Here is a 12,420-nt window from a genome sequence, read left to right as displayed (position 1 = left end):
TTTTTCCTGATAGATATTGGTATTATCAACAACTTTGCTTCTATAATGGATAACAATATCATTATCGGTTTTAAGTTATTTGTAATAGAGTTTACGAGTCTCTTGGCCCATAAAAAGGGGGGCCAGCCCCTTTTTCTTGATTTCTTTGAAAAGGTCTTAAGAATACAAACATTGTTTGTTCTTACACCCATCATAAATTGTTCTTTATTTTTGGATACAAACGTTTGAATATTTTAGGGACCAGCCCTGTAGATCCCTAATGGGGACATACATTGGTGTTTTGATAAGTGGCATTGATTTAAATCATCAATGCAAACATTTTCTCTTCTATGATGTCTAACAAAATATGTCTCCTTTTCTAGATATATTGCGTCGAAGTTTAAGTACTTTGGCCCTAAAAATCCCTTATTACGTAATAAAGGGACGTGGCAATTAATTTTTCTGATAGATATTGATATTGATAAGTGTGACTACCTATAAATAGATAAAAACCACCCAGGTATGAAACCCCGATGCGCATGCCCCAGGTAAACCCTAACCGTTCGATAGATACAATCGATGACTTTCAATTCAGCTCGCCAAGTGTGCACACGTGTTTACGTGTTCGGATGGCTAATGCCCAACTTCGTTCGCCGGGGCCTGGACAGGCTACGCCGGCTCATGACGAGAGAGAAAGCTCACCCGCAGAGGCGGTTGAGAGCGATAATACAAAGGTAGATGAGTCAGAGGACTCTCAATGTGAAGTAGGCCATGTATCCGTGGCTGATAAGACATAGGATGATATCAGGCGGCAATGGTCGTCAGAGCAAATTCGGAATGATAAAAGTAAGTCCGGCGATGTTTCTATTAGAACACGCTCAAGCTCTAGAAAACGCAAGAAAAGCAAAACAGCTCCTGATTAAAGCTCAAGTTCCTCTAGTTCTAGCTCCTCTTGCTCCTCCTCATGCTCTAGTTCCGAGGCTGACTCGGACTCTGATTTATTCTTATGTTCTGAGAGCACAAATTCTAAGCCAAAAATCCCTAAAAAGATTCTTAAATTTGTCACTAAGTACGCAACAAAAGGGATTAACAAAAAGAACAGACAGTCTATTGCTAAGATTTGTCCCATACCTCATTCTAAAAAGCTTCAGGGCTTGTCTTTGGACAGATTTTTCAAGAAAATATTTTTCAAGGGTAAAAAATGGAATGGAAAGTTAGAGAAAAATAAAGTAAATACCCAGATGAGAATTTTAGATGCGTTGGGGCCACTTTCTGTTTTATGGAGCGAGGCAGAGCGAATAAGCAAAACAGGTAAGGGCATGGACCCCTCTGATGTTATTCAGTTTGTCCAAAGAGCGATTATGTTTGTAGGGAATGCCCATTTCCTTTTCAATACGGATAGGCGTAAGGCAGTGTTAGCTAAAACAATGCCAAAATCTGTAGATGTGCTTTCTGAAAAAAAGGTACAAGAAATCATTGGGAAAATGTAAAAGAGATTTATTTGGGAACATTTTCTTAAACAATTAGCGAAAGATAACAAAGATAATAGAGAATTAAAATAGCTATTGTCTAATGGCAGTGATAAGAAAGTTTGGTCACAAACAAGACAGTTTTCTGACAGAAACCGCCAGTTTTTTCTACAGACACCCTCATCAATCCTCCAGTATGGGGGTCGCAGACAGACAGACAGACAGACAAGAGGCAGTTCACTCAGAATCAGAGATACACAGAGTACCCACAATTCAAGGGTCAGGGAGCAAACCAGAAATATACAGTGCCTCACAAGAAATCAGTCACTCGGTGAATCAGGTGAGTCTAAAACGGGTAGAATTATCATAGATCGATCGGAATCTATCAAAATTCCTGTTTTTCAATGCTGTATTATAAAGTAATTACACGGGATCCTTGGATCCTTCAATCAATCAAAGGGGTAGAAATTCCCCTATTATCAAATCCTTTCCAGGGAAAAATTCCGATTCCGTCGAAATTCAAATCAGAGGAAGAGATTTTGATAGATTCCGAAATAGAGAATTTAGTGTTGAAAAATGCGGTACGGTAGACAACTCCAACAAGCAATTTCTTTTACAGCAACGTATTTTTGGTACCGAAGAAGGGGGGCGAGTTAAGGCCTGTAATAAATTTAAAAAATCTGAACAGTTTTCTCCCTTACGAACATTTCAAAATGGAGGGGATACAGCTGTTAAGAGATTTCATGGAAGAGGGAGATTGGTTAGTAAAACTAGATTTAAAAGATGCGTACCTGACAATAAACGTGGCAGAGAAATTTCGAAAATTTCTGAAATTTTTTTGGAAAAACAAAATAATGGAGTTTACATCCCTTCCATTCGGAATTGCAATAGCACCGCGTGTGTTTACAAAAATTATAAAAATTCCAATTGCAATTTTACGTCGTCTGGGTATACGGCTGGTGATTTACCTAGACGACATTCTGATTATGAACCAATCTCTCACAGGCATTCAATCAGATCTGTCACCAGCTGTCTATCTCTTAGAGAATCTAGGGTTTTTGATCAATCAGGAAAAGTCAGTTCTAGTCCCTTCACATGTAACGGAATTTCTGGGATTCACTGTAAACTCAGAAACAATGACCCTCTCTCTCCCAAAAGAAAAGGTGATAAAGATAAAGCAGAATTGCTTAGATCTTGCGAGTCGTCAGTCTGTCTCTGCTCGGGATCTAGCCCAATTAATAGGACGTCTGACGGCTACATATCAAGCGGTTCTACCCTCACCTCTTCATCACAGAAGTCTCCAGTTATTAAAAACAAAAAGCCCTGCATACCGGAGGGAATTACGACTATCATGTACAATTAGACGAGGATTCGAAACAAGAACTAATATGGTGGTCTTCAAAACTAAGCAGTGTAAGGTGTAAGGAGAGGAACTTGTAAGTTGTTAGAACTTGTTTCTGATCCGTTTGTTTATTCAATAAAATATGTTCAAAACAAAACAACTAAGCAAATGGAAAGGGAGAGCTTTAGTCCGTCCCCAACCAAACATTATTGTCAAATCAGATGCAAGCCTGAAAGGTTGGGGTGCAATTTGTCAAAATACAAAAAACGGGTGGTCTTTGGATGGAAAACGAAAGAGATCAACACATAAACGAGTTAGAGCTCAAAGCAGCATTTTTAGCAATTCAGTGTTTTCAGTCGAAAATTTTAAAAAGCACGTACTATTGCAATCGGACAACAAAGTAGCGATAGCATACATAAACAACATGGGGGGGTACAAAATCAGAGAAGTTGATAAATTTTGCAAGTCAGATTTGGCAATGGTGTTTGGAGAGGGAAATAACTCTTACAGGGGAATACCTACCCGGGGATATGAACATAGAGGCAGACTGGGAAAGTCGTCATTTCAAGGACAAGAGTTCTCGGAAATTAGATCCAGAGATTTTTATTCACCTAATGAAGATAATAGGCCCTTGTACAGTAGATCTTTTTGCAGACAGGACAAATGCCCAGCTGAACAAGTATTTCAGCTGGAAGGAAGACCCTCATGCACAGGCAGTAGACGCGATGCTACAGACGTGAAGGGATATAATGGGTTACACCTTTCCCCCGTTTTGCATGATAACGCCTTGTCTAGCAAAGGTGAGGGAGAAGTGCCAAATTGTGATCGTTACACCGACATGGCAAACACAGCCTTGGTATCCTCTCCTCCTTCAGATGTCGATAGACTTTCCAGTGCTGATACCGATAGGCTCGAGAACCCTAACCTCTCCCCAGGGGGAAGTCCACCCTCTGATAGTCAACGACACATTACAACTAGCAGGGTGGAAGGTATCAGGAGATATTACACTTCAGAAGGTTTTTCAGAGCAAGTTAAAGAACTTCTCTTGCACTCTTGGAAACCAGGCACAAAATCTGCTTACGACAGTGCCTGGTCGAAATGGAATAGCTGGTGTTTGGAACGGTCAATTAATCCCTTTTCAGCCCCTTTGGCCTCTGTGTTAGATTTTTTAGCCTGGATGTTTTTTCAGGGCTATAAATATCGAACGATTAATGTCCATAGATCGACAATATCCTCAGTGTTAACGCAAGTGAATCTAGTTTCTGTAGGACAGGTTCCTTTTGTAAAACAATTGTTTAGGGGGATATTAATAAAAGACCCCCCTCGGCCTAAATATGGTTTTTCATGGGATATCAATGTTGTTCTTAAACATTTATTAGACTTGCCTAATGATAACGAACTTTCTCTTTTACAGTTGAGCAAAAAATTTACCATTTTACTTGCTCTAGGAGCCCCAAAAAGAGTTTCAGAGATTGCTAGATTCGATCGTCGTTTTATGGAAAGAAAGGAGGGGAGTATCGTGTTTCATTTACCACGTCTATCAAAATCTCAGAGGGATAATAAATGTAGATCTGTTCAGTATGATAAAACAGATAATGAAAAACTCTGCGTTTTACATTGTTGTTCCGTTTACGAGAAACGAACTGAATCATTTAGATCGCAGCTTGAATCCGAACCTGATCCTCTGCTGCGTACAACCAAGAAACCTCATAATAGAGTTTCTGCACAAACAGTAAGTAATTGGATAAAATCTGTTATGTTAGATGCAGGTATCGATTCATCAAGATTTCAAGCGCATTCGTGCCGGATGGTCTCTTCAAGCAAAGCACATAATACTGGAATACCTTTAGAAGAAATTCTATCAAAAGCAGACTGGTCAAATGGGCGAACATTTAAAACATTTTATTTGCGCAATACTCCATCTGATATATCTTATACACGTAATGTTTTGAATATGGTGAGTTTGGTAATTTTCGGCTTTAAACATGTATTATTATATCTCACGGAAATATTTGAAATATAATTGAAGATTTTGTGAGGGCGCGGAGCGCCCGAAATGAAATATAAATTATATGATAATATTGAAGTGAGATATAATAATGCACTTCCCTCCCACCCTTGCCCGATTATTGGCTAAGGGGTGTGATACTGATTTATTGTTTAAGTATAAATACTTCATTTCACATTATAGTTGGGTTAATTTGTGTCGTATATGTTGTAGGAGGATAAACGCCTCGACGCCCATTTGAGCCAGTCTACAGTTTACTGTGGTTCTACTGCAACAAAAGTGACAGATGAAAAACGATCATAGTGAATTGCTGAACAATCCTGACTGTGCAATTTGATGAATATATAATAGTTTCTGTGTTTATTTAATGGACTGAATAATTAATATTTTTTAGATATTATATAAATTCTGTCAAAATTAAATTTTGAAGTTCTCTTTTTATGGCTCGCATTGAAAGTCATCGATTGTATCTATCGAACGGTTAGGGTTTACCTGGGACATGCGCATCGGGGTTTCATACCTGGGTGGTTTTTATCTATTTATAGGTAGTCACACTTTAAAGAGCTGTATTTCTATTGTTGAATTGAAGGTCAATGCATTATTATATCTCACTACAATATTATCATATAATTTATGTTTCATTTCGGGCGCTTCGCGCCCTCACAAAATCTTCAATTTTGGTGAAAAACTAAAAGATCTGGTCTACAAAATCATGAATTCAGTTTTCCTTTCAGGTGTGTGGGAGCAAAGAAGATAATTTTTTAACGTTATATGCATTAACATCTATACATCCATTTTGGCCCTGCCCTAGAGTCAAAACCCAACCTTGAGGGGACATGGAAATTAAAATTTCAGTAGAGGACTTCCTGGTCAACATAATTATTAGTCAGGTTTTTTTATACAGATGTGTATTAACAATTATATGCATTAACAACATATTGCCATATTTCACTACTGGCTCTAAAAAGTACTGAAAGTGCCATTTTTTACTGATAATTTCTGATATTTACTGATATTGTACTGTTAGTGCTGAGAATTGCTGATATTTACTGATAATTTTACTGCTGTTACTGATAATTGCTGTTGGTTCTGATATTTACTGATATTTACTGATGCTTTTGCTGTGAGCTCTGATAATTACTGATATTTACTGAGATTTACTGTTGGTACTGAGAATTGCTGATAATTACTGAGAATTACAGGCAGGGGATTTTTAAGAGATTAATTTTAATTACTGTAATATGCAAATTATATTTATTTAAAATTATCGGTAAACAAATACCGGGCATTTTTCAAAAAGAAATATGTAAGATCTAACTAAAGTTTCATCAACAGTAACTTCTTTTTTACAACCACAAAAATTAGATTTGATTATTCTTCTTATAATCTGCTTATTTATTTCAATGCATACTTTTTTCTGTTTGTTCTTGTTCTAAGCTTTATTTTAGCTGATTAACACAATTCAGCACATAAATAAATGAATGTAGAAATTGCAGAATTGCTATATATCCCATCCCCGTGCGCCAATCCACTCGATGCTACAGTGTTACATTGTATATATAGAACAATCCATAGTAAAAAAAAAAATTATAAAGATTTTAACCACTTTATGTAATTGATAAACATCTATTTAATGATTCTAAATTTTGAGCGATCAACTCTTTAATTGAACCGTGTTAAATATTTATAATTATAAACTTAAGATGTTTTTATCCCGCCCATAATCACTAATTTTGTTTTCAAAATAAAATCAAACACTTTGGTTTCACATTGTATTTCCCAGCCATTTATATTTGTTTATTCTGAGGCTGCAAGACATATATATATATACAGGTGGACAATTTTCACACTTTGCCACGGTCACTCTGCCGTGTATATATTCTGAGCGCTGTCTGTTAGTTCTGAGGGTTTTCTTGATCCCAGACATACAAAAGAATCTTTTCAGCGACTGCCAGACATATACACAGGTGGTCAATTTTCACACCTTGCCGTGGTCACCCTGTCGTGTGTATAGTCTGAGTGCTCTCTGTTAGTTCTGAGGTTTTTCTTAATCCCAGACATACAAAATATTTTTTTCTGCTTGCTTTTAGGCGTGGAGATTAAATATCTAAGCGTTCATAGATTAAGGAAAATCAGTTGAATTGTGTGTCTTCTTTTCAAAATTATATAGCCGCTGGTCATATAACCGCATACAAGTGCATGAATTAAGTAGTAATGAGAGAGAGAGAGAGAGAGAGAGAGGGGGGTTTTCAATCAAATTGGACAACACTTCCGGTGGCCACTACCTGCAAGATGTAAGAAGTAGAGAGAGAAGGTGGAATTTAAACATAATACCTGTGTGTTAACTCAGTCGGGGCAAGTACATGTTTTCACTACATGTCATTTAACATTTAAATGTTTGCGTTAGCGTTTAAAAGTGAATCTGTAGTGACTATATAGTGAAAGTTAATACTCGATATAGACCAGTGAGCTCTTCTCACCCCCAATGCAGAGCTCTGTATATGCCCTAGACAGTAAGCGTAAGAGGTCTGTGGAATTAAGTTTTACGGAACATCAGTCAACATCTCGTAGACGCATTAAATCCTCTTTATCTCTATCTGACATTTATAATTCCTCTCTTGAAATGGCGTCAAACGACAAACAAGGAATACCCATCCCGTCCTCAAGCATACTTTCGCCCTGGCCCCCTACATCTACTGGTATATTGTCGTCTTCTCCTGACCCAACGACCAATGTAACAATCGTAGGACCAAAGGGTGAAATTAAAACCTCTGTCTTAAACGATCTCATTGTGAAATCCATTAACAGTCAGGCATTCATAGGGGCTTTTACACCTCTCATAGCTGCAGCAATTGCCCCTCAAATTCAACTAATTGTCCAAAGTTGCATCCAACCACTAATTAATTCAGTCAAAGAACAGCAAAACGACATCGAAGAACAAAACGATGAAATAGAAATACTGAAGAAAAGCAAGTCTGAATTACAACAAAGAGTTGATGATCTTGAATACGACCTGGACAACTTGGAACAATATGGCCGTCGCACATCCTTGAGATTTCACAATGTCCCCAAACCTGGAACTGATGAGGGAAACACAGATACGGAATCCGCTGTAATCAGCATCTGTGAAAAAATGGGAGTCACAATAACATCTGATGATATTGACCGGTCCCACCCAATAGGTCGACCAAACAGAAATAACAAACTCCAAATTATCTGTAAATTCAAAACATGGAAAGCAAAAAATAAAGTTTTCAGTGCTAAAAAGGAATTGAAAAGCAACAGTGACAAAATCTTTATAACAGAAGATCTGACAAGGTACAGACAATCCATTGTCTCCAAACTTATTGAGGCTAAAAAACGCAAGTCAATCCTCAGCTTCTGGACATTTGACGGTCGTATCTATATCAAGATGGAGCAAAACGGTGAAAAACTTGAAGTCACCTCTCTTGACGAAATCAATAGACTTTTCAACAGATAAAGTACATATCGTAGACTCTCATTCTGTACTTTGCATGTATACCAATACACAGACAAATATGCTTGCTCTTTGTTTCAAATAGTATTTTTAATATGGTTATTATTGTTACAAAATTGTGGACTCATACGCCTATTCTCTCTTAAGCTCGGCTTTATTCTCGTTGGTATCTTACAAATGTTTGTACATACGTCAGCAATGACTGACCCACATAGGCTACCGTTATGGTACCTAGTTTACCTTTTCATATTATGTTTTCATATTTCATTTTTGTTTGCAATTTCCCCGTCCCCTTCCCTTATTAGAATCAGTCACCCCTTCGTGACTGCATCTCAGGGGCCACCGCACCTTGTTTTTCACATTTTGTTTATTAATCAAACTATTGTTTGCATGCACATACGTAGACAGTTTTGTACTCTTCGCGCCAGTTTGTCAGATATCTCCTATTTTTACCTTTCCTTTGCGGCTCAAACATCCTTTTATGCACTTCTTCCGAACCACTTTATTTAATGACAGGTAACACTATTGTACAATACAGAGCCGCAATCGGAATTTATTATTGTAATAGCAGGGGTGTTTTAAAAGCGGAAGTGCTTACTCTCTTCAATGTCATATATTTGTTTTTATTTTTCCTGATGTGTTGTAAAAAAGGTTTAAAACACCTAAATATAAAGAAAACTTTAGTTGAAAATATTACATATTTACATTTTTGGTTTCAAGTTCTTTATTTGATCCATATGATTTCAGGTGACATTGAATTAAACCCGGGTCCCACAGAGGGTCAAATACACACGTTAGATATATTTCATCTCAATATTAGGAGTATTCTCCATAAAATACAAAGTTTAGAAACTTTTGTCTGGGATTTTGACATTCTTTGTTTTACTGAAACACATTTAGATTCTAATGTTAGTGATAATGATATTTTGTTGACCGGTTATGATACTATTTTTCGTAGAGACAGAAACTCACACGGAGGAGGTATTCTCATTACGTTTCGATCTTGAACCTTCATCAGTTGAGTGTATTTGGTTAGAAATATGTGAACCCACCTGTAACTTCTTTCTTTGTTGCGTATACCGGCCTCCTAACAGTGATAAGTCCTTTTGGGACAAACTCTCGTAGTCACTCGATAAAGTGTCAGATATTTCAAGTAAATTCCTTATTTTAGGTGATTTGAACGTTGACTTCTTAGAAAATACTCGTTTATATCCCATTAGTGATATCATGATGAATTACGACCTCACAAACACCATCCACGAAGCCACGCGAACTACAGACACGACGAACACCCTTATTGACCCAATTTTGAAAAGCACTGACCTTGTGTCTCTCCACTCAGGCGTGATAAACACAGACAATACATTGAGCGATCACAAAGCTACATATATTTTTCTAAAAACAGGTATCATAAAAAGTAAATGGTATATTAGAAAAGTTTGGGACTACAAGAATGCGGATATTACAAGACTTAATACTATTATCGAAAATACCGACTGGGATTCAATTATAAGTAATGCTTTTTCTACTGAAAAGGCTACTGAACTTTTTACAGATAAATATCTGGAACTTGTTAGAGAGTGTATACCTGAAAAATCGGTAACGATTAGACCTAAAGACAAACATTGGTTCGACTCTGACTTACGTATAACACTTAGGAAAAAAATAGACTTCGACATAAAGCACTCAAAAGTAATTCTCCTCTAGACTGGGATAAATTCAAGCACATTAGAAATAAATTTAACAACATGAAAAAACATGCACTACAAAACTATCATAACAACATTGAATTGCAACTCACTGACAACAATATAAACAACACAAAATTATACTGGAAAATTCTCAGGGACACTTTTAAAACAAAACCACTCTCGGAAATTCCTCCTCTACAATACACAGATAGGAACTCTTTTGCTTTTTCTGATGTCGATAAGATTAACGCACTGAATGAATATTTTGCTTCAATCGCCTGTGTTGATGATGATAACTCTGTATTACCTCAAGAAATATTTATGTGTGACAGTATATTTGACAGTATGTGTATTAATGAACAAGAAAAAATTGATATACTATCTATTCTTCCTGTAAACAAGGCCATAGGTGCAGACCTTATTAGTCACAAAATGTTGAAAGCTACTAAACTTACCATTGTCAAACCATTATTTCTATTGTTTAATCGCTCACTTAAAGAATCTGTTTTTCCTATTATGTGGAAACAAGCTAACGTTATTCCACTCTTCAAAAAAGATGACCCTTCGGTGTTGTCAAACTATAGACCAGTTTCATTATTAAGTTGTATTGGTAAGGTCATGGAACGCATTGTATTTAAACATTTATATAACTATTTTCACAGTAACAATATGTTTTATAAATATCAAGCGGGATTTTTACCAGGCCATTCTACTGTTTTTCAATTATTAGAAACATATGATGATATTGTTAGGAGAATTGATGAAGGGAAATCATGTTGCATGGTGTTTTGTGATTTATCCAAAGCCTTTGATCGTGTTTGGCACAAAGGACTCTTATATAAATTAAAAATGTATGGTATTGATGGAAAGATGTATATTTGGTTCAAAAGTTATTTAGCAAATCGGACACAACGAGTTATGTACAAAAATATATTTTCTACTAAGGCACAAATTCATGCCGGTGTACCCCAAGGCTCCGTACTTGGACCACTACTATTTTTGATTTATGTAAATGATGTAGCACACAACATGTCAAGTTTTTGTAGATTGTTTGCTGACGATAACTGTTTACAGTACTCATCAAAATGTATCAAAACTATTGAAAATTGTCTGAATCATGATCTAAATGTTTTAGAAAATTGGTCGAAGAAATGGTTACTAAAGTTCAATCCCTCTAAAACTAAAGTTATATTTTTTAATACGAGAAAAAACTTAGAACCACCGAAACTTATTTTTCAAGATAGTCAGTTAGAATATGTTCAATCTCATCAGCATCGGGTGTTACATTTTCATCAAACCTTAATTGGTCGTCTCACATAGAAATTTTACTGAATAACGCTTATAAGAAAATTGGTTTGCTAAAAAAACTAAAGTTTAAAGCTAATCGTAAAACTCTTTCACTTATGTATACCTCGTTTATTCGACCACAGTTGGAATATGCGTCAGTAGTATGGGGAGGGTGTCACGCTTTTGATTCTGAAAAACTAGAGAAACTACAATTGCAAGCAGCCCGAATTGTTACTGGGCTAACTATTTTTGCTTCTAGAGAATCTTTGTATTTTGAAACGGGCTGGGAACCACTTAATGCAAGACGCAAAATTCAAAGGTTCAATATAATGTATAAAATTCATAATAACTTAGTACCTGAATATCTGTTAGACATTGTACCGGATATGTGATGTAATGCATCTGCTTATTATACGAGAAACTCACAAAACTACAATATACCCGTGTGTAGACTGCAAATTTATAGATCATCATTTGTTCCAACTGTGGTCAATGAATGGAATTCCTTACCCTTGGATATCAGAGATTCGAGTTCATTATCCTTATTTAAAAACAAAATTTCCAATTCTCTAGCAGTAGCTCCTCCTTATTTCAGTTATGGGAAAAGACGTACTAATATTTTACATACAAGACTCCGTCAAAATTGTGCGCTAAACATAGATCTTTATAGATGTAATATTATAACAAGCCCTCTTTGTTCATGTGGGAAGATTGAAGACGCACATCACTTCTTTTTCTCTTGTCCTAAGTATGCTACTGTCAGGGAAGAATTTTTTAATAAATTTCTTAGATTTGGCAAAATTCGTATTCTTGACTCACGTTCCTTACTTTGGGGGGACGACTCACTCAGCGTGGATGAAAATAAATACCTTTTTTCAATTGTTCAAATTTATATTCAAGGTACTGGTAGATTTGAATAAACACAAATCTGATTATTCTTGTTAAGGTCTTCCGTTTTCAACGGAAGACCTTATACTGATTCTGTTGATAATTCTTTTTATTCTTTTTTTTCTTCTAGACGTTTTTTAAAACTCGAATATCTTGCTTATTTGTTGTCCTATAAAGTTCAAATTTTCAGGGCTTATTGGTGATTACTATTTCTCAATATCTACGGAAAATCGTTGAAATCATCACTTCCGGTACCGAGTTATTCCCCTTTTTAAAGA

At 36.2% G+C, this 12,420-nt stretch overlaps 1 protein-coding gene and 1 pseudogene across 1 annotated transcript; both read left to right on the top strand.

The window, feature by feature from the left end:
* The first annotated feature begins 512 nt into the window (after window positions 1–512).
* On the top strand, window positions 513–1,783 carry LOC128162811 (uncharacterized; annotated as a pseudogene).
* A 5,443-nt stretch (window positions 1,784–7,226) lies between these two features.
* LOC128164135 (uncharacterized) lies at window positions 7,227–8,343 on the top strand. The gene has a single exon (XM_052827878.1). The coding sequence runs from the start codon at window positions 7,284–7,286 to the stop codon at window positions 8,277–8,279; it is 996 nt and encodes a 331-aa protein (XP_052683838.1). The 5' UTR covers window positions 7,227–7,283; the 3' UTR covers window positions 8,280–8,343.
* The last annotated feature ends 4,077 nt before the right edge of the window (window positions 8,344–12,420 follow it).

The sequence above is a fragment of the Crassostrea angulata genome, chromosome 9 (genome assembly GCF_025612915.1).
Source record: "Crassostrea angulata isolate pt1a10 chromosome 9, ASM2561291v2, whole genome shotgun sequence".
Taxonomy (NCBI): Eukaryota; Metazoa; Mollusca; class Bivalvia; order Ostreida; family Ostreidae; genus Magallana; species Magallana angulata.
The sequence above is the reverse complement of the archived record's forward strand: the minus strand, read 5'-3'. Positions and strand labels throughout refer to the sequence as shown.